The 23,796-nt window shown below is 42.0% G+C and overlaps 1 protein-coding gene and 1 long non-coding RNA gene across 3 annotated transcripts in view; one reads left to right on the forward strand and one right to left on the reverse strand.

The window, feature by feature from the left end:
* Positions 1–14,984, reverse strand: part of pipox (pipecolic acid oxidase) — a 68,129-nt gene extending 53,145 nt beyond the window's left edge. Inside the window, exons 1-2 of one of the 2 annotated variants that reach the window (XM_031287047.2) lie at positions 14,800–14,984; positions 4,330–4,478 (exon numbers count right to left, since the gene is read on the reverse strand). In XM_031287047.2, the coding sequence (XP_031142907.1) occupies positions 4,330–4,478; positions 14,800–14,910 (260 nt within the window). In that variant the 5' untranslated portion in view covers positions 14,911–14,984. Of the gene's footprint in view, positions 1–4,329; positions 4,479–12,795; positions 12,816–14,799 lie in introns of those variants that run through there. The other variant, XM_031287048.2, reaches the window with a different exon arrangement.
* LOC118495017 lies at positions 1–23,796 on the forward strand. The gene is made up of 3 exons (XR_004897314.1): positions 1–390; positions 2,395–2,402; positions 23,766–23,796. It is a non-coding gene; the product is annotated as an uncharacterized LOC118495017 (long non-coding RNA).

Consider the following 23,796-nt stretch of genomic DNA (forward strand, 5'->3'; position numbering starts at 1 on the left):
TTGCTCCCGATGCTGCGCCATCAGTGTGTAAATGTGTGTAAATGTTTATCTGATGAGCAGGTGGCACCTTGTATGGCAGCCTCGGCCACAGTGTTTCAGGGTGTGTGAATGGTGAATGGTTTCTGTACTCTGTAAAAGCTCTGTGAGTAGTCATTAAGACTAGAAAAGTGCTATATAAATACAGTCCATTTAATGTGCAAAACCAGGAGAACAGAAAGTTTCATGTCTTTAAAGGGACATAATATGCTTTTCTGTATTTTCTGTCATATCTACAGTGTTATGAGATTTCATGTTAAACAAGGCCAAAATTTCAAATAATGACGTAAACATATTTTAGAGAAATACCTGTGAGCTAAAATGTTCAGATTTCCAAGTGTTCTGAACGCTCTGGTTTTTCTACTCTCGGCTAAGTGTTACGCAACTCTAAGCTGGCCTTCTATGATTGGTCATCTGCTCCAGGCAGGAACTACTAAAGTGTTTTTTTAAGCTACTGCGGTGTTACCAAGGGGATAAGCTTCTCCTCACAACGCGTACCTCCTATGGCACCATTTTGATGCTAACAAGCACTCACCCCCCATTAGCATTCCATTGACTGCCATTCATTTTGACGTCACTTTGACAGCGAATAACTTTACCTCTGAAGCGTTTAAAGACTCTATTTGTCCATTGTTTATTTCTAAAGAAACACGACAATGTATAAAAGGCTCCATTACCTTGTATCTCACGTTATGGCTCCGTAGCAGACGTTTTTCTAAAAATAGGCTAACGATTGTGTCATAACCACGGGACTTACTGTCGCATAGTAGAGGAATTACCGTATAGTACAGGAGAAGCTCGCAGGCAGTTTGGACTTACATTAGCCGTTTAAGTTTAATTGTTAACTAGCATTTTAAATAGCAATAATTAGCCTGTGTCCATGTTATCTCCTTACATATACCTACGCTCTCCGTCTCTGCAATATTCGTAATGATTGAGATTTCTCTTGGCACAGCTACCAGAAGACTTCACTGGTCTCCGTCCAGAGCAACGGGATCTGTTGGTCCATTCTATATACAGTCTATGGTTATAGCTGGAGCTACTGCAACGGAGTATATATCAGGACTTTGTACTGCGAAAAATCAGTCTTTAAACGCTTCAGATATAAAGTTATTCGCTGTCAAAGTGACGTCAAAATGAATGGCAGTCAATGGGATGCTAACGGGGGGGGGGGGTGAGTGCTCGTTAGCATCAAAATGGCGCCATAGGAGGTACGCGTTGTGAGAAGAAGCTTACCCCCTTGGTTATAACTAGTGAAACAACAGCGGAGGCTGCAGTGGAGAGGAGCGCAGATTCCAGGAAACACTCCAGCCAATCAGAGCAGACTGGGCTTTTTCGGGAGGGGGGCTTAAAGAGACAGGCACTCCTACAGAGCATCTCATAAAGATGGTGAATACAGGTGCAGCAGCCATGGGCAGTATGAGAAAAATAAAGTTTTTTTTTTTTTTTTTTTTTTTAACATTAAAGCATGTAACATGTCCTAGTACAAACACAAAATAGTAAGTTTTATCCTGAAAATGCTATATATTAGTTACCCTTTAATATACGGTGTGGAGGATGAAGTGGAGTTGAGAAATGAAGCAGCTCTGTAGTCTGGTGGTACGGCAGCGGATACTTGTGTATCTCTTGGCAGAGGGCAGCAGGGTGGACCGGCTGTGGCTGGGTGGGTATTGTCTTTTAATGTCCTTTGGGCTCTGCGCAGCCACCTCATCTCACCTGTAGCACTGATGCTCGGTAGATGGGTACCAGTGATGTTCTGGGCTGTTTTAACCACCCCCCTGTCCTGGGCTGCGCACATCCCATGCCAGTTTGTAATGTTTTTCCAGTCAGGATGCTCTCTATTGCTCCTCTGTGAGAGTTAACTATAACTTAGCATGGGAATTTTTCCTTCTTAAGTTTCCTTTAGAAATACAGCCATTTTTGAGCTTTCTTTATCAGGGTGGAGATGTTGACCATGGCCATGACAGGTTCTCTGTGATACTGATTCCATGAAATAATTTTGCTATTAGGCTCAGTTTTGTCCTCCAAATTAGTTTGGCTAACCCGGTAATTTGCGGGAGTTCAGTCGAAAATTGCATTGCACAAGTGGCTGTGTGGTTGCCAGAAAATATTCCATGACAATGTGAAATACTAGGGATGCCAGTATCGGTCCAATGCTGTGTGCATGTACTCTCACCTGTAGTCATAAAATTACCCCGATACTACCACACCCAATACCACCTCATAGCAATGTGACAATTACTTCTCCGTCAAGCAGGTATAGGCGACAGAAGAGGAGCAATGCCAGCCGTTTGGAGATTTTTGGCTGTAAAAAATAATGAATGCACTTGGCGACCAGCCATTGTCAATGGTTACCAGGTTTCGACGTCTTCTCAGTGTACTGGAGCCGAGAGAATACCAGCCGTCACCACATCACAGAAAACGTGTTTCCAAAGCTGCTTTGTGAAAAAGCACATCAGCAGCCTGTTGCCCGTAAACTTCACCACTGATATTTGGTGTAGCGGTTTTAGCCCAATGTCTCTCATCAGCTTAAGGGCATAAACATGAAGAAAGCAATATTTCAATCTGCTCTGTCTGCATGCGGTTTCTACACAGCGCTGTTTTAACAACCACAGTGCTACTCAGTAAATAGTGTTTTTTTTTTTCCACAAACAGGCTGAAAAGAAAGCTCCCAGTGTTTATTCTAACTGTTTTAACTGTTATAGTTTGCCACAAGTCTTTAAATTTGGACAAAATCTGGTGAACTTAACAAACCATCCTCTCCGCTGGATCGGTAAATCCACATGGGTACTTAATATGCACATGAATGATATCATCAAACTTTGCGTTCTTCATTCTTTCTAAACTTCACTCAGTATTTTGATATTAGGAATGATATGAATTATTTTACTGACACTAGCCCAGGGAAATGTCAGGGCACAGGCACTGAGCTTTGAATAGAAAAAAGGCATGGTACTTTGAAAATACTGTTTTGTTCTAATTGACAACGATATCAGAGAAGGCCAAAATCATCTGTGTGTCTGAAAACACTCTTGGACCCCAGAGGGATTATTAAGTACTCGTATCGGTACTCGGTATCGGCAAGCACAAGTACTTGTGGTATCGGTGCATCCCTATGAAATACAATTAAAGAAGTCCAGTTCATCAAAACCCCAGTTGTAATAAATGGGAATGAACCTATAAAACATTGACATCTGACTGGACATGGTATGACCAGTGGACAGTAATACAGCAGATCACTGCAGCTCCAGTGTGAAGTTATTGAGTCCCAGAGGGAGAGGTTGTGAAACACAGGCTCTAATTCAGTAACCTGCCTGATAGATGGCTGACTCGCCCTCTGCCAGCAGTGTTTTCTAAAGGCTGCTCCGACATCTGTCAGGAGCCATAAGGCACACATAACCCCAGCTAAAGGCTTCAGCCATTCATCAGAACATTTTATGACTATGTCTCCCTGTGTGCTTGTGTGTTTACAAGTGTGTGACGGAGGAAGGAAAAGCCACGCGAGTGAAGGATCATAAATATGATACCTCATCTAGTCTAACCTGTCAGACTTGGTGATTGGTGGCACTAGTTCAGCAGCTGGATGTGCACACATGTTACCATGTATGTGGAGAAAATAAAAAGGTTTCAGCTTTGCAGCGGCCCTTTTTCGATGGCTCCATCTGTCCCAGAGGCAGCAGCAGAAGTGGGAGGCATTGCTCCCACCAGCCTCGCCTGACCATTTCTCATTGTGATGCAGACTTTTTTTTTTGCCAGCCCAAGGGCACAGGTGGCCTTCAGATGCGGACCCATCATTCATGAGCTGCGGACGGGTGCACAGGGGATGGGGAGGCGCACTGTCTTTCTAGGGAACATAATGTGGGCGTGGCTTGGTACCATAAACTATAACCCTGAGATATGAATAATGAATTAATGTGTTCTTCAGCTCTCTGGCACTGAAAACAAACAGAGGTAATATGAGCAGGAAACTCAAAGTGCTGCAGGAGGGTTTGCTCACAGTTTGATGCCACTGTCATATTTATAAACACACAAATTCTTCCACGCTCTGATCAGAGGTTTAGCATGATGAAAAAAGCCCCTGTTCCACATTCAGAGGCATGGGAGCTGTCAAGGGGTGATTCAGTGACGCCGGAGGTAATGAGAAAGTCACGCATTTATGGCTCCCGTAGATTGAGTTGCTGCTCTTGTGCGTACATAGCACCTTGAATGTGACAAATCCCCGTGTTCTGGCAAAGCTTTTGTTATGTTCCGTTTAATGGGTTTTCTCTCTGTGTGTTTCTGCTGACTGCTTACCTGTACAGTTTGACACCCGCCTCCCTCTCCAGCTGGGCCCAAAGCTCGTAGCACTCCTCCATTATGTGGGTGTAGAAGTCCTGCTCATAGGCCTTGCGGATTATGCGGGTCTGGCCATGGGAGCTCCCTCGGCTGTGGGGCAGGACGAACTGGAAAAAAGATGAACATTGGAACTTGGATTAAATTAAATAACTTGATTTGGGAATAACATACACCAAAGTGGCCAAATGTATGTGGCCATCCAAACATTTTACACATATGTGATAGTTCATAGTAGATGTGTACGGGTGCAACGGATCACAAAACTCACGGTACGAATCGTATCACGGTTTTGAGTCACGGATCGGATACATGGAATTTAAATGATTTATTAAAAATGTTTTAACAATAAGTTTTAACAATAATTACTTCTTTCACCAGTAAATTGCTGTTAAACGACAAAAAGAGATGAGAAAAGGGTATTTTACTATAACGTTGTTGGAACCAAACAATGTGCTTAAACTGATCTTGAGCAGAGAGCCTGTAACCTAAGACAAATGGGGCACAGGATGCTGCTACATGGCTTTCTCAGACAAAGGGATAGACCCTCAGTCAAACCAGAAGCCTACAAACTTCACACTTCGACGTGAAAAGTTTACAAAAGGACACAGGCTCAGGTTTCACTGGCACTCCATTGGCTGAAGCCACCTGAACGCACCATGCTCACCGCTAGGTGAACAAGGAGGATATAAGCAAATGCAGCCGACACACCCCGTCTTACCACTAGTAGATTCGTTACTGAAAGGATGACACTTCGCAGCGCTGCCGAGAAATCCACAGCCTCACCTCGCCGGTCGAGTTTGAGCTGAATAGTGTCTTCGTGGTACTAAAGGGGGGGTCCTGGTGAAGGAGATTTTCCGTCTCTCACCGAATCTGCAGAGGGTAAATTTCCAGGTTTAATTTCCCTGTTTTCCAAGGAAAGGAGGACGTCACTTGTCAGCAACATGTTAGTTTGAGAGCTAACTGGCTAGCCTAGCCACGTGGCACTGCCCACTACCGCGCTCTTGAGGCTAAATAGCTTTTGTGCAGCTAACTCCATGATCCGCCACCTTGGATCGTCTTGATTGCGTTGCCTAGCAACCCCCGCGGTCTCGTCACCTCCCCCTCCTCCTCGCACACTCTCTCTCTCACACACTCTCTCTCTCTCTCACACACACACACACACACACACACACACACACACACACACACACACACAGCATGCTCACCACATGCCTGCTGCTTGTTTTCGCTTTTGGTTGTAGTTTATAAAAAGGTATATAGATTTTGATGACTGAAGATTTATTGATTGGCCATTGATAATTTCGAAGTTAAATAAATTCTACTATACTTTAAATGGCAGTTTGTGGTTATTTTGTGTATTTGTTGTAATAATTGCTGGTTGAACACAGGTCGGTGCTCAAATTCACCTTTTCTGTTCTTAAAGAATACCAGATAGATTAACCAAATTAATTAAGATCTGTAATTTTAAAGGGAACACCACCTAATGAGACTGTTTCACAGTTCGGTTATTGGCCCTGAGTTCAGGGTGGTGCCCCGTTTTGATTGTTTGTCAATTTTGTAAAGTTATTAATACCCATATTCATAACTTTATTAATACTGATAAAACATCTTTGATAATTTGCCAATAAATGAATCTGTACCAATTCTGCAATAATTGAATCTGTACCAATTCCGATTCCCAACACTCTGAATGCACCATGAGGTTTACCAGTTTCAAGTAAACGCACCATTTAGTAACGTCTGTAACATGTGATTCCCAAACCATGGGCACTTATTTCCTGCAGCAACAACCTCCATTCTCCTGGGAAGGCTTACCAGCAGAGAGTATACACCAGATGTCCACTGGATGAAATCGCATTGGGTCACGGTTTTGTCACGTTTCACTCACATTTCTAATGTCCACTGGAAGCTTTCAAGCAGCAGCATCTGTTTTGACTGAATACATGTTTGCAGTAGGATTGCCGCCTCTTAGTCCATTAATTGGTCGTTTTGGTCTTAGTCGACTAAGGTTTCTTTAGTTGAATAGTCATTTTTATGCTTTTTTAATGCTAAATGACTTATTTCTGATAAAACTTATAAGCACATCTCAGGTAAACACAAAATATAAAGTGGTGCTTTAGTCAACAAAATCATACGAGTGTTGGTCGCCTGTTTCTTTAGTCGAGGACAGCCCTAGTTTGCAGTTTATTGGTAGTCTATTAGGTAACAGATACTTTGTGGCCCGTGTTTCTGTTATAAACATTTTGCAGGAGCGGCCCTGCGAGTACTTCTCAGGCAGAGTGACAAACAGGGACAAAAGCCTCTGTGGCTGCATTCCCATTGAAACATCCCGCACAATATGACAGGAGCTTGGAAAATAGCAATATGGGGCAATTAATTACTGTATCAGACCACAAATGAGACAAGCGGTCCCTCCGCCTCACTCCCCACTGCTAGGACTCTTTGCCGGGAGGACAGTGGGCAACAGTGTGTTGAACATCAAAAAGTACTGGCTTATCTGCTAATGTTAGCTACCGACTGGTACCCTGAACCATCCAGCAAATAGACGGTACCGTAGGGTGATTTAATGTCACCGCTCATTTTACACACAGTTTAACAACAAAACAAAACGCTGAGTGAACATTACTTGCTACGTTTTTCATGTTGGTTTTGAGCGGTATGCACCCCCACTAACCTGGAAAACGGTTTTAAAACAGTAACGTTAATACAGCGTCCCCTGCAGCGGGGAGTCAAAGGCAGAGGGACCGTCACTGCAGCGTTCGCTAACGTTAGCTTGTCGTCTCACCTGGGGTCTGATAAACAGTAAATTCATAAAATTCTGTGTCCCCAGTGCTATTTTCCAATAAACCGTAACTGTCATATTTCACGGGACCCGCGTGATTGCGGATTTCATGTTGAGTGACAAATAGTACTCGCCCTGTTGTTTATTTGGTTGCCATGACTTCTCAAGTGATGACGTCCTGTCACTGTTCCAGTTGCTCACCCTAAGGGGAGAGAGAGCGGATGACCGTTCGCTTGAGTTCAGTAGAGCACACGGCTCTGCAAAGTCGTGTAATTACGAATTTATGACTTTTCATAAACAGCTGAAGGAGCGGTGGTGCGCGGTGTACATAACGGAAACCCTGTTGTGCGTCTGCCCTATTTCTGATACCGCGACGGCAGACATTTTACCGTGGCGGGGCGCCGCAGTAATATCAAAATAGAGGAAACACTGCAACTCATTTGGCAATGGCTTGAATGTAACAATCGTTCATTATTATAAAACAATAGCGCTATACCTGTTCTATAGCTTTAAGAAAAGGTAAAACTAACTTCCTTAATTATTTTGTTTCATCTGCCAATTTAGTTTTTTGTCAGGTTCATTGATCTGAGTGTGACAGCCTCACTCTCTCTCTCTACTATTTACCACTCTCTGGGACAGATGTACTAACACTTTTGCGCCCACTTCAGGCGTATTTCTTTCGCAACATGCACGTAAAAGCATGGCGAGGTATGTACAAACAGGGCGCACTAAGGTAAAAGCGCAGACTGCCTGTCACAGAAACTGAAAATGGCAAATTGCGCTTTTCCATGTTATGCATATGCATTCACGGGTGGGTCAAGGGGAAAAATGGAGTTTCCCATAAAGAGATGGGAGGGGAAGCGTTAAGTGCGCCTAATTATGTATTCCGTGGTATGTACAAAAACCACCCGTGACAGCGCACCTCTATTTTGCGGTGAAAATTCTCTGCCTCTTAAAAGCAGGTGTAAATCAGCCACAAGTGGGTTTCCTCGCATATGCCTCCTGGTGAAATGGCAGCAGTAATCCGAGCAAGACGAAGATAGGCCAAGGAGACAAGCTGAAAGGATTTTTGCCACAAGGATCACACTTTTTCAGTTGAGTGAACACGAAATCATATCACCGTATCATAGCACAAGTACTTAACGCTTTGCTACAGCGCAATTTACGGTAGAGTGGGCGGAGAAAGGTAGTTACCCGATGAACTGCAGGTTTGGTAAAAACGACGTAAATTGAAGTATCACAGTGTATGTATTCTGCGGGTTGGCCATGCCGCTGATAACGCTACATTCGCAAATGTACGTACATCTGGCCCACTATCTCTCCAGCTGGGTGTCCACGAGTGCCAGTGTTAAGAGCTCCGTCAGGGTTGGTTGGCTACACCTGGAGAGTGAGGGGTCAAAGGATATAAAATGGCCGCTGTCTTAGGAGTTTCTCTGTTTGCTGAGTAGCCAGGATGCCTTCCACATGGCCTGCACCTTAGATTAGCTTGTTTTTTGTGTTATCTTCCTTTTCTTTTATATTATATTTGTTGTACCTGTCCTTATTGCACAGTGGGTTAGAGAGAGAAGCATATTTTTTTATTTCTCTGTATGTCTGGCACATATTGCAGATTTGGGTGCCTCATTTTGGCTCTCTGGTGCGCCGAAACAGAAACGCGATGTGATGCTAGTTAACACTACACTTGGCAGCAGGTAACATTAGCCTACCATTCGCTAGCAGCAGGTTTAAATATGGTTAAAATGCTGAAAGCTAAACGGTTTAACGTGTAGCTGTATTTCACTGGAAAGGATTCCAACCCCGGGATCTCCAACAGTCTGCAGCTAAAAACACAGAGGAGACTAGCTGACCTTTGAGACAGCGTGGACACTGCTGGAGTTGTAGGAGAAACAACACCGACGAGACTTAATGGTGCATTCAATTGAACCTCGTAAGCTCATGGTGCATTCAAGTGCACCTTGAGAAACAAGTTCCCTTCTGCCATCTAGTGGTTATTTTTTTCTGTTGTTAAACAGCAATTGACTGGTGAAAACAGTTAGTTATTACATATTAAATAAATTATTTAAATTTGACCGTATGGCCGTAGCAATAAACTAGTCATTCTTTAATGTCGCCAACTGTTTTGTGCTCTTCCTTTTTTAAAGTATCGGTTCAGGCACCAGCACCTTTTTAAAAGTATCGTTTTAGCAACGGTAGCGGAAAAAAACCAAACAATACCCAACCCTTATCACATTAGAGATTAACATGGAGGAGGATGAGTTACACATTCCACCAATTCCTACAAATCATTGACAGCTTCCCTTCATCTGGACACTCTTTCTCCTCTACTCTTTGAGCTGTAAGTTGTGCGCTGCAGCACTGACCATTACACACAGACACACTTTTGTCAAGCTTCACATAGGCTTACATTATTAAAATTACGACCCCGATTCCCACAACCATGGTAACTTACTCTACCTGCATGCGCACGGCAAGGGAGGAGAGGGAGGGACCGAGACGCTGTGCTGCTCCACTCACAGTGACATGTGGGATGTTATCGATGTTCCCACCCTGATGAAAGCCTTTATTAAGAAGGAAAACTGAGAGAAGATCCCCTTTTGGCAATGCCTGAGCCTGAGACAAAGTCACACAGCCTGCATGCAGTGGTGGGTAGAGTACTGATAATCTTTACTCGAGTAAAAGTAGCCCACAATACTCTTATAATGAATTACTTAAAATCACAATTTGAGAAACAAACTAAAGTAAGAGTAATTCTGAGTGATTATGATATTTTAACAGAATTTCTGTCAATATATCATAATCTGATTAGCTCTTCATAGACTATGTAAATATGCTATTAATATGCCTTAAATGGAAGTGAAAGTATTTCTGCCAACTTCTGCAAAGCGCAGTGCAGCCTGCCTACCAAGTAGTTGGTTGTTTGCTTCAGAACAACAAAAGAAACTCTCTGTACCATATTGAATTGCAGAGCATCATATTCTTTTGCAACACATCAAATTGCGTTGTATTGCAGTGAAAGCACGGATGCTGGATACACCCAGGGGTTAAAGTGAGATTGAGGTGGGGGGGTGCTAACACCACACCAAATTCCATTCTCAAATTTAACGTTTTCAATTTTATGACTACTTTTAAGTCTCTATCCACTACACTGCACTCAAAGAAAACTCACTTTAAAAGCTGCAAAATGCAAAATGGCTCTGGTTTATTGGCATTTCTTTAAACCAATCACAATCATCTTGGGCGCTGTACGGAGCAACGGTGCCTCTGCAAAATAGTCTCGGGAAAGAAGTTGTTTTGGTGGTACATGTGTACGCTCAAAAGTTGTTTTAGTCGTGCAACAGAAAACTCAGATTGGACAGATAGTTAGCTAGCTGTCTGGATTTACCCTGCAGAGATCTAAGGAGCAGTAGACATGGTCGGATACCAATTTCTGCTCCCCGATACCAATTCCGATAGCTGAATTACGAATCGGCCGATACAGAGTACTGATCCGATACCAGTGTGTCATATATTTTATTATGTTTTAACAGCTGTACTACTACTATCCCTCCTTTGTTGTACAACCTGGCTCAGGTTAAACTCTTTGTGAAACATGAACAAACACAAACAATAGTTTCATATAGCAAAAAGAGCATAAATAAACTTCTTTCTTCTTAGCTAAATTACGAGGTATCGGTTCGGTGCATAAACTCCAGAACTTATCGATACCAGCATTTTAGGCAGAATCTGAGACTTTTCCGATACTGGTATCGGTACATCTCTACTTTAAAGCAGCATTATGTAATTATTTTAACTTAAAATAACTTGATAACCAGGGGTGGTCAGGGCAAGCAACTAATAAGTCTCCGGCTGGGAGTCGGGGCGGTCCGGGATCGCTGCCGCCCTGGCGCTGTGTTTTTTTTTTTAAGTTACTGCAGGGTTAACATTGTCGCATGTAGCTAGATGCTAACGGCAGTAAACAATGTCATCTTGGCTGCCAGTGTGGTTAAATTCTCCCCAATTCTGGATCACGTTATTCATGAAACATTTCCGGTTATGTAGTAGTTGGTTCAAAAGCTTTTATCTGTGATTTTTGACTGTAGAAAGTGCTGCTATACTCTATTAGTGTCCACTGCTAACTATAGTAGCTACATGCTAACGGCAGTAAAAGATGTCATCTTGGCCGCCGATTTGTTAAATTCTCCCCAATTCCGGGTCGCGTTACTGCTGAAACATGTCTGATTGGGTAGTGTTTGGTTCAGAAGCCTTTATCTGCTGTCACTGCCCGATGTGAGTCGAGTGCAGATGTGAGTCGCGCATGCGTCACTTTGCGACAAGTAGCCTACAAGATGCTAACGACTTTTTGAGCTAACGCACAGTCTATGAGCTAACGTTAGCAATCAAACAATCATAGATAGCTAAAACGTTTTTGAATGACTGCTGCTGCTGGCTACAAGTTAGCAGTCAAACACAATAAAGGCTGTCGCTTAATGGCGTTTTGAGCTAACGTTAGCAATCAAACAGTCATAGATAGCTACAACGTTTTTGAAATGACTGCTAGCTAAAAGTTAGCAATCAAACACAACAAAGGCTGTCACTTGAATGGCGTTTTGAGCTAACGTTAGCAACCAAAAAGTCATAGATAGCTACAACGTTTTTGAAAGGATTACCATCTTCTGTTATTGTATGTAAAGAGAAACGTTTATTATTTTATAGATTTCACAAATTTCAGTATGACACGTTATGCCGTAAACAGTTTAAATCTGAGCATGCGCGACTCACATCTGCACTCGACTCACATCGGGCAGTGACATCTGCGATTACAATCTAACGTTAGCCTAGTGCTAAATATTAAGTAGCTGCATGCTAACATGAGATAGCTGTAATCTTGGTGGTCAATGCTGGTCATTTCGGGGGTCACATTACTGCTGGGACAGCTGGTTGTGTAATATTTGGTTTAGAAGCCTATATTGGTGATTTTTGACGGTACAAAGTCCTGCTGTTGCAGTAGCTCCAGCTGCTACTAGTGAAACAACAGCGGTGGAGCAGAGTGCAGATTCCAGGAAACACTCACACAGCAGACTGGGCTTTTTCGGGATAATAAATACTTATTTTCATAACAATCAAGTATCATAAACTACCTACTCTTTCTTCAATGCCTACCGAATCTCTCTCTTTCTCTCCCTGACCCTGTCTTTCTGCTTGAGCAGCACTGGTTGAAGCCTGAAAATATTGTAAAGAAATTAATAACATAACTAATTACACTGGTCGGACTGTTCAGCACTGTTTCAGACGGATACCTCCGGTTCAGGCTGGTCCTCATCCGCAACACCAGTGCCTTTTTCAGTCGCGGAAAATACTTTTCAATACTCATCTGGACTGAAGCAGCAAACATTCAGTGTAAGAGTAAAACAAATGACATTATTATAATAAGTTTATTTGATTCACAGCTGCTACATATAGTGTTTTGACCTCGACATCCCAACTGCATTTTACCGCAAACTTGCGACTAGTTAACTTTCTAAAGCAGGCGCAATCGCTTGTTTGCTAAGAGTCGGGTTGGGACTCCAACATTAACACACTGACAACATTGTATTCAGAATATAAAATATTTTTATAGCACTTTTTAATGTGTGATTGTGTAAAGGTGTTCATGAGATACCAACCTTTCATGAACTTGTGAATTTCGCCAGCCGTCTTCTCTTGTTTTCATGGAGACAGACGCTGTGTGCACGGAAGGGAGGGGCTGTGTGTGTGTGTGTGTGTGTGTGTGTGTGTGTGTGTGTGTAGCCTATGTGAGAGAGACCCGTGAGTGACCGAGAGACGGAGGAGAGCAGGGAAAGGAAATGCAGCTGAACGAATATGCTGCGTGTTTTAAATAGCAAAAAAAAATTATAATAATGAAACACAATACGTGGCGGCCGGTGTTGATTGTGTGACACACAAATTATGTGTGGGAAACACTGTAAAGGTCCCATGGCATGAAAATTTCACTTTATGAGGTTTATTTAACATGAGTTCCCCTAGCCTGCCTATGGTCCCCCAGTGGCTAGAAATGGTGATAGGTGTAAACCAAGCCCTGGGTATCCTGCTCTGCATTTGAGAAAATTAAAGCTCAGATGGGCCAATCTGGAATCTTCCCTATATAACAACATCATAAGGGGAAAGGTTACCTCCCCTTTCTCTGCTTTGCCCGCCCATGAGAACGAGAAAGACATCATGGCTTGCAAACAAGCGAAGCATGGCAGTTGGTCAAGGCCACACCCTCACCCTCCGCCTTGCCCCCCCCTCTCTTCTCCTCAATAGCATTTAAAGCTACAGACACAGAAATGGCACGTCCTAAGGAAAGCTCATTGTGGGACTGGCTCGTAGTGGCTGTAATTCTGCACCAAGGCTGAATTTCGGGAAAGAGACTTCAGATACAGTATTAGGGGACCACTGAGGCATATATAAAAGCATCCAAAAAGCAGCATGTCATAGGACCTTTAAGTATAAGTACTAATACCACACTGTAAAAATACTCTATTACAAGTAAAAGTCCTGTATTGAAAATGTTACTTAAATAAAAGTAAGTATGTAAGTATCATCAGGAAAATATGCTTAAAATATTAAAAGTCAATCAAAAATCCTCACATTGTAGAAACTGGAAAGGATCCAAACAGTTGTGTTTAATGGTCTAATCATTTCAGCTGGACTTGTAGGCTGTTATATTGTTGGCTAGTATATCATAATATATATATATATATAAAATAAAATATCAGATTTTATAAACTACATGTGTTTTGTGTGCAGAAATCTTAATGTGTAAAGTAACTAGTAACTAAAGCTGTCAGATTAATGTAGTGAAGTAAAAAGAAGAATATTTATATATAGCGTAGTAGAAAGTGGCATGAAAAGAAAAAAAGTACAAGTACCTCAACATTTGGACTTAAGTACAGTAGGGGAGACACGGGTCAGTTGTAACACTTCCAATTTCTCCAATCAGGAACAAGTTTTGAATCACCTGATTCACTCTAAACGTGCTCTGTTACTTTAATACATGTGTAGAGAAGCAGCCCCCTGTGACAGACACTGCACATTTTAGAAAGAAAAAACTAATTTTTAGTAAGGAAAGTATTTTTTTTAACCTAATTTATTTTTGGGATAGCAGGGTTACAAAATGTTACAACCTACCCCAAGCAAAAGTTTGGTTGTATTTATGTTTTTTCCTTAAATTTCACTGTGTGAGGACTGCCTCTCAACACATACACACACACACACACACACACACACACACAAATATTATGTTAAACATCATTTAAGTGTTGAATAAAAGTTTCAATATCGAGTTTTTGTCATAATCAACATTTCACCCCATGGTATGGTACTAACCCAGACTATGGGGTACAGTCTAACATTTTACTCCTTGTGTTTGAGAGTAAACCATGCATTTTCTGTTTAGGTTGCAGAGATAACAGCTACACAATTTAATAGCAGACACGTGTAATTAGTTTGTATCGCATTTTGAACCCACTGGCCTAAAAGAGCTCCAAGATACAGTCAAAAATGTTACAACTATCCCCGGTCTCCCCTACTGGAGTAAATGTACTTGGTTACATTCCACCACTGCCTGCAGTCTCTGAGCAGTGACTGTTCATAACGAACGGAACAAAGTTGTGTGTGGGACACACCTGCTCCAGCAGAAGAGTCTTCTTGTTCCTCTGTGCCAGCTGATAGGCCGTGAAGGAGCCCTGCACCCCGGCCCCGATCACTATGCACTCATACTCCCTTTCCGTTGACATACTGCCTGGATTCAGCACGAAAGCTCAGCATGCAGATCCGCGCAACTTGTTTCAACATGCGGGAACAGATCACAGACTGTAGAAAGGAACAGATCCGCTTATCTGTGTAGACGGTAAACCATTTGTGCCCCGAGTAATTCCTGCTAGGGGTTGAAATCTGTGCGCCACACCGAACAAGCTTCATCAGTAAAATGCCTTTGTTTAAGGCTAGATTATTATACATTGTTAAGGGTATTACTGGCGTCAGACTCTGCGCCAGTCTGACATGATAGGACCATAGACTGTATATTCATATATAGGCTACGGTCAATGGATAGGACACAAGTGCCTGACAGTCTCACAATAGGGCAGAAAGTGTAAAGTCGCCACCATAAGTGAACAAAGCAAGGGGGTAAGCTTCTCCTCGGACCGCGAACCTCCTGTGGCGCTATTTTGATGCTAATAAGCCATCACCTCCCGTTAGCATTCCATTGACTGCCATTCATTTTGGCGCCACTTTGACAGCGAATAACTTTACATCTGAAGCGTTTAAAGACTCTATTTGTCCATTGTTTATTTCTAAAGAAACACGACAATGTATAAAAGGCTCCATTACCTTGTACCTCATGTTATGTGCCAAGAGAAATAGTAGGTATATGTAAGGAGATAACATAGGCACAGGCTAATTAATTGCTAACTAAAATGCTGGCACAGCTACCAGAAGACTTACACCTTTCAGACAGGTTGCTCACGTCACATCTACGTCGGCAGTCTGCGGTCCGTAGAAAACAGCGGTGTCACTTTGTTCCATTGACAGACATATAATGGACCAACAGACCCCGCTGCTCTGGACGGAGACCAGTGAAGGCCGTTAGAAGCACTTTTCCGGTGATGGCTGAGCGTTACTGCGCAGCCTCCAACTGAGAGAGACGACGTAAATGTGCCGTGAGCAACCTGTCTGAAAGTTGTAAGTCTTCTGGTATCTGTGCCAAGAGAAATCTCAATCATTCCGAATATTGCAGAGACGGAGAGCGTAGGTATATGTAAGGAGATAACATAGGCACAGGCTAATTAATTGCTAACTAAAATGCTAGTTAACATTAGTAATTACACTTAAACAGCTAATGTAAGTCGAAACTGCCTGCGCGCTTCTCCTGTACTATAATTCCTCTACTATGCGACAGTAAGTCGCGTGGTTATGACACAATCGTTAGCCTATTTTTACAAAAATGTGTGCTACGGAGCCATAACTTGCTAACTAAAATGCTAGTTAACAATAGTAATTAAACTTAAACAGCTAAGCTGCGAGCTTCTCCTGTACTATACGGTAATTCCTCTAATATGTGATAGTAAGTCCTGTGGTTATGACACAATCGTTAGCCTATTTTTACAAAAACGTCTGCTATGGAGCCATAACGTGAGATACAAGGTAATGGAGCCTTTTATACATTGTTGTGTTTCTTTAGAAAAAAACAATGAACAAATAGAGTCTTTAAACGCTTCAGATGTAAAGTTATTCGCTGTCAAAGTGGCGCCAAAATGAATGGCAGTCAATGGAATGCTAACGGCGGCTGATGGCTTGATAGCAACAAAATGGCTCCATAGGAGCTACGCTTTGTGGACACTCGCTTACCCCCTTGGTCGCCACTAGCCAACTTTTATGTGTTATTTTGTCAAAAATGTTAAGTCTGTATGGAAATAATGAAATGAACAGCCAGAAAACTTTATTCTAATATGTCTAAACTCTTGCTCATTTAATTTAATAACTCTTGCCTTGTCCTTTAGTGCTCCTATGACTGTTTCTAACTTTTTTTTTTTAATCTTTTTTTCTTCCGCATTCCACAAGAAATACACTTACAATTAGCATTGTCTTTATTTGACATTTCTTCGTCATTCCATCATTGTGATTGTATTAATAGTTGTATATAATACTTTCCTTGTTTGTTTTGTAAATTGCTTTGTGTGAATAAAAACCTATAAAAAATATAAAATAAACTTTTTTTATTAGTTGTGAAATCAACTTTTATTTTATTTTACTCTAATATGGCAATGTGCATTAAAGGACGATTCCGGCGCAAAATGAACCTAGGAGTTAATAACACGTGTACTGAGTCGACCGTTCTCTGGGATATGTTTCGATGGTAATCGAATGTGTCTCTAGCTTGAAACAAGCTAGCGCGAACCGCTGATTAGCTTAACGTTAGGCTTGTGTACAGACAGTTTATTAAAAAAATAGTTAATAAAGACATTACCTTCGGGTATAGAGACATGCGCCATCTTGGGAAAACAGTCATGACTCGTCGAACCACGAACGCCGTGCAACCAGTAACCAGTAACATAGCTCTAGCAGGGTGTTAGTGGTTCAAGATGGCGCCTGTCTGTATACCCGAAGGTAATGTCTTCATAAACTATCTTTTTAATAAACTGTCTGTAAACTTATACACTTACAAAGTTCTCAATGCTTCGGTTTACATGTAGGGACCCTCATTATGCTACCGTGGAAGTGTGGTGCTATTTTGAGTCTCGTTAGTGGTATAAAATAGCGATTTATTTTTACTCTACCAGTGCCCCGAAAGCCTAGCATTAAGCTAATCAACGGTTTGCGCTAGCTTGTTTCAAGCTAGAGACACATTTGATTACCATCAAAACATATCCCAGAGAACGGTTGACTCGGTACACATGTGTTATTAACCCCTAGGTTCATTTTGCGCTGGAATTGTCCTTTAATAATAATAAAAATACTCACAATAATAATAATAATAAAATTGAAAATAGAAGTTATACAAATTAAATAAGTTAAATCAAACACAAAACAAATGCAATACTCATTGGATGTTCCTTTGTAGAACGTTTTTGATTTAGCATTGCACAGCATTGAATGATTGCATGCTTCTTAGTATAAAGCACAGTAGCTATGTATTTGGGGTGGAGAGAATGTTAAAGAATGGATGGTAAAAAAATTTAAAGAGCATTTTTATAAAGGCTGTGACTGTTAGGTTATATCTAACCGTTCAAACGTGGTAAACAAAAACAAAATATTGCAGCATAAAAAATGACAAGATTTAAGGAAAGTCAGCTTTATTAATAAACCAATAGCCTACTGTATTTCACTGTCAACTGAAACCAAAAGGTCTAGCAAGACCCTGATCTCTAATGTGATTTCACACTAACAGAAAACAGGGGGAAACTGATTTATGAGTAGACTCTTAAGATGCAAATAAACTTTTCCCCCAAGCCTATGTAGTAGGAAATACATGCAGTCATATTGTATGCAGGCCTGTCGGCCCAGTGCTGACACAGAGGATCTTCAGTGGTACGGATCTTCCCATTCTATCTGACCATTTCCAGCTCTGCTGTAATTCAGCTTAGAGTGACCAAAGGGCAACTGCTACACTTATATAACCACAAATAGCCAGCTCAGTCCAGAGGTCACTCCTCTGCAGTCTCAGTTACACACCTCACACAAGGAGGATATTATTACAATCTAATATTTTGGCCCAGTAGGCTAAACATGTTTATTCAAACTTGTCTCCCTGCCAACTGGAGGTGTGCAGACTTGAGACTTGGACTTGAGTTGACTTAAGTCACCATTTTCATAGTCTCGCTTTGCCAGACCTTCCTCCAGAGGGTCTGGCTAGTCCACATTTTTACACAACTTTAAACCAATCGCAATCGTCTTGGGAGGTGCTAAGCGCCTCACGGAGCCTTGATTTGTATGGTATGGCTGAAGACATGAAAGGGCAGAGAGAGGGGGAATGACATGTAGCAAAGGGCCGCAGGGCGGAGTTCACCTGCGGCTGCTGCGTAGAGGAGTAAACCCAAGGGGGTAAGCCAGCCTCCACAAAGCGTACCTCCTATGGACATAGACTGTATATAGAATGGACCAACAGATCCCATTGCTCTGGACGGAGACCAGTGAAGGATATTAGAAGCACTTTTCCGGTGAGCGCTGAGCGTTACTGCGCAGCCTCCAACTGAGAGAGACAACATAAATGTGACGTGAGCAACGTGTCTGAAAGTTGTAAGTCTTCTGGTAGCTGTGCCAAGAGAAATCTCAATCATTCCGAATATTGCAGAGATGGAGAGCGTAGGTATATGTAAGGAGATAACATGGACACAGGCTATTATTGCTAACTAAAATGCTAGTTAACATTAGTAATTACACTTAAACAGCTAATGTAAATTGAAACTGCCTGCGAGCTTCTCCTGTACTATACGGTAATTCCTCTACTATGCGACAGTAAGTCCTGTGGTTATGACACAATCGTTAGCCTATTTTTACAAAAATGTCTGCTACGGAGCTATAACGTAAGATACAAGGTAATGGAGCCATTTATACATTGTCGTGTTTCTTTAGAAATAAACAATGGACAAATAGAGTCTTTAAACGCTTCAGATGTAAAGTTATTCGCTGTCAAAGTAGCGCCAAAATGAATGGCAGTCATTTGAATGCTAACGGAGATGAGTGCTTGTTAGCATCAAAATGGCGCCATAGGATCTACGCGTTGTGAGGAGAAGCTTACCCCCTTGCCTATGGAGCCATTTTGTTGGTAACAAGCCATCATTCATTTTGGCGCCACTTTGACAGCGAATAACTTTACATCTGAAGCGTTTAAAGACTCTATTTGTCCATTTATTTCTAAAGAAACACAACAATGTATAAAAGGCTCCATTACCTTGTATCTCACGTTATGGCTCCGTAGCAGCCGTTTTTGTAAAAATAGGCTAACGATTGTGTCATAAAAACTGTCGCATAGTAGAGGAATTACCGTACAGTACAGGAGAAGCGCGCAGGCAGTTTCGACTTACATTAGCTGTTTAAGTTTAATTACTAATGTTAACTAGCATTTTAGTTAGCAATAATTAGCCTGTGTCCATGTTATCTCCTAACATATACCTACGCTCTCTGTCTCTGCAATATTCAGAATGATTGAAATTTCTCTTGGCACAGCTACCAGAAAACTTACAACTTTCAGACAGGTTGCTCACGTCACATCTACTTCGTCAAGCTCAGTTTGAGGCTGCGCAGTAACGCTCAGCCATCACTGGAAAAGTGCTTTTAATAGACTTCACTGGTCTCCGTCGAAATCTACGGCGTCACCATGACCATTTATTTAACTGTCTATGAGTAAACCTCTATATATGGGTGCCTGCTCTACCAGGTGAGCTACCTAGGCGCCCATGTTGCCACGTTACTAACTATCAAGTATGCTATGCAGCGGCAGGAGCGCAAACTGTGAATCATGATTGGATGACTCCAAAAGCTCCCCAGATGTAATTGTCATGATTTGATGACAACAGTATACTAGCCATCTCTCTCTATCACCTTTACTCTAATCTATATCCACGACGTTGCACGGATTGCCGGAAATTTTGCCGGATGTTACTACTTTCGGCCGGATGTCCGTCACCTTCCTCTTTCTTTGTGTTGGTGTTCTTAACTGTGGTGGATTTATGAGGACTATGGTTAACTGCTCATCACATCTCTGCAGGATAAATCCAGACAGCTAGCTAGACTATCTGTCAAATCTGAGTTTTCTGTTGCACGACTAAAACTACCAAAACACATTCCTTCCCGAGGCTATTTTGCAGAAGCACCGTGGCTCATCCAGCGCTTAGCACCGCCCAAGACAATTGTGATTGGTTTAAAAAAAAGCAATTTTTCTCACGTCCCGGAATGCTGTGTGGACTAGCCAGACTCCTCCTTTGCAGCACTGTGGAGGAAGGTCTGGCAATGCAAGACTACCCTCACTCAGTCCTGGGTCGACACAGGACTGAATAGAGTTTGAATGAGCTTATTGACTGCAGCAGAAATCATATATACAGCAACAATTTATGTTTTGTTCTGTGCTTTTTTTGTGTTGAGTTGGGTCTAATCGAGGAACATTATCCAGTTGCATTGTGGGAAGTGTAGGTGTCAGTTTTTGCTGGTGGTGAACCCTTACAAACAGGATGACAGACATCAGCTGGAGCCCTGTGGCCAGAAGGCACAGTCACACACAGTCAAACACAGTCACACACAGTCACACAGTCACATGCAGGGGAGCTCAGACACAGCAACAACTGACATCTCCTCCATCTCAGTGGTGATGGTATTGGCTCTCTGCATACAGTAAAACAACTTTTTAAATCTTAACCAAAACTGAATAATCCCAGGCAAAGGAGCTATCCCTGATAGGGGTTGAGAGATTCAAGCATTCATTCATTGATTTTTTTGTTCCTCCTTTCATTCTGTGGACAGCTGAAGCCTCAGTCTGAACAGTTCTCATTTGCAATCAATCAGTGCTGAGATAGCTCATCCCCATCGACCTCTGCAACACCAGAATACAGAGGTGAGGCACAGTCTCCTCTGACAACCACAACGTGACCTAAAGTGTTATTCATATATGCTGTACAATCGCTCTGCACTTTGTATTTGAGAAGCAATGTTTTATTCTTTATTTTTATATTTTATTTGTATATAACAATAATAAGTCTTGAAATTGGTCACACATGTATAATTGAGTAAAGCTTTTATGAATAAACATGAACATAGCCATTGCCTATAATATCTGGTTTAGTGAATATGAACCAATGCTGATTTGATAAGCACATTTATGATGACAATAGTCAATGCTACCTTGCTTGGACAGTTTACAATCTGAAATGATGCCAACAAATGGATGTTTGTTGAAATTTGAAGCTATCTCGTATAAGTAGCATCAGTCAGCAGCAGCTTCAGCCAGACTAAATTATAAAGCAGCCCACAATGTTCATTACCTCCCAAAAGCATATCTACAAGGAGGGAAATCAAGGTCTGATCATCACTTCCAACTTCTACAATGTAAACATACCTAAACATTCTTGCACTCGTGGACATTATTATATTATCAATGTTGAGATCACAGCAGGAAAAATGTTAGTTTCCATAGACATATACACATGGGTAATTGTGACCCAACTAGATCATGTAAGGTAAACTTTCCTCCATTGGGGCGGCCTCTAGCTCACCAGGTAGAGTGTGTGCCCCATGTAAGCTGAGTCTTTTCGCAGCGGCCCAGGTTCGACACCGACCTGCCGTCCTTTGCTGCGTGTCGTCCCCTCTCTCCCCCTCGGCCCCCTTTCCTATCTGTCTATACTATCAACTAAAGAAAAAAGCCCCCAAAAATAATCTTCAAAAAAGAAAACTTTCCTCCATTGGGGTGACCTGTAGCTCACCATGTAGAGTGTGTGCCCCATGTAAGCTGAGTCCTTTTGCAGTAGCCCCTGTCCGTCACCGATCTGCAGCCCTTTGCTGCGTGTCGTCCCATCTTTCCCCCTTTCCTATCTGTCTATACTATTGAATAAAGAAAAAAGCCCCCAAAAATAATCTTCAAAAAAGAAAACTTTCCTCCATTGTTGGTAGAAGGCTGCTGACCTTCCTAACATACTTCCCCCTACATTATGGCGGTGCATCTCATGTCACTTAAATTGCCTCCTCGAGTCCTCCTCTTGTGTCCCTTCCTTTCGTCTTAGTCCCTCATACCGAGGAGGCACGGGAGAGAGGCAAGGAAATCATGGGAGGAGAGAGGAACCGCGGAAATGGGTTTTAGAACCTCTGAAACGTCACATGAATTTGTCAGCTGTTTAGGCGGAGTTAGCAACTCTTTCAGCTGCATTGCTTCCAGGAAGGCTGCTATCGTGTTTCCGGGGCAGAAATAAGAGCTTTGAGACGACCTTCACCGAGGAGGGACAGAACAACTTCTGGTTCAGCCGAGGACCGAGGAGTCGAGGAGCTATCAAATAAGGGTGATGAGATTCAGCATGGGCTTAATTGTATCTTGTGCATGCCCAGAACAGATGTGGTGTCTTAAATAGTAATGCTGTGATGCTGTATGAAGAGGAATCCGCAGACACTGTTCTTGATTATAAAAAGGTTTATTACAAGCAAAGATTCAGCATCAATTTTACAAACTCCTGCAGAGAGCTTGGAGAACGACCAACCCAAACCTCAAAATTTGCCGCTCTGCCTTTTCTTTGTATGCAGAACGTATATATCCTATGCATTGTATCAACATAGGATGTGATATGTGTGAGTATACCATTGGACGGATAACTGACCAATCAATGCCTGTTATCTGGCACAACTCCAAAAAAGGTATCTTCTGTCTTGGGGGGACCTCTACTCATGTTAACAATTTCCAGATGTTCTCAGTAAATGTAGGGTAAAGTTCATAGGACTCCCTTATAACAAACCTTTAGAACAAAGTTTATAGAAAGTTATAGAATGGTCATATACTACACAGACTAGGCCTATATCATGATCACCCAAACGATGCAAATAGATATATTACATAACAAAGTTAAAAAATTCCAATGTTAAAAACAAAAAAAGACTGTAATTATTAAGACGATAGCAAATAAACGACATTATGAGGTACAGTGGGCATAGTGGGAGACAGCCTATGTTCCTTCTGAAGACAGCAGGTCGAGCAGATGGATGGTGAGGCAGGACAGACCTGCAGAGGGTCAGCTGGTCAAACACCCTGCTGTTCCACCGTGTCACACACACATGAAGTGTGAACCCCCCCCACAGCCTCCACCTTGCTACACCGCGCCACAGAACATTAACCTCACACACCATATTCATCCCCTCTGTGTACAGCTCTACCTTAAAGGACCATATCTGTAATGTTTCCGCACATTTCGTTCAAATTGCACATGCTTCTGTACTGCTAAACAGTTTTCAAACGATGCAGTAGTGCTTTAGATTTGGTGCTGTTTTAAAGGTCACATATTATGCGTTTCCGTGTTTTCTGTCATATCTACAATGTTATAATGTTGGATTTTCATGTTAAACGTATTAAATAATGAGGTAAACGTATTGTAGATAAATCCCTGTGAGCTAAAACATTCAGATTTTTTTCTACTCTCGGCTAAGTGTTACGC

Source organism: Sander lucioperca, chromosome 5, assembly GCF_008315115.2.
Source record: "Sander lucioperca isolate FBNREF2018 chromosome 5, SLUC_FBN_1.2, whole genome shotgun sequence".
NCBI lineage: Eukaryota > Metazoa > Chordata > Actinopteri > Perciformes > Percidae > Sander > Sander lucioperca.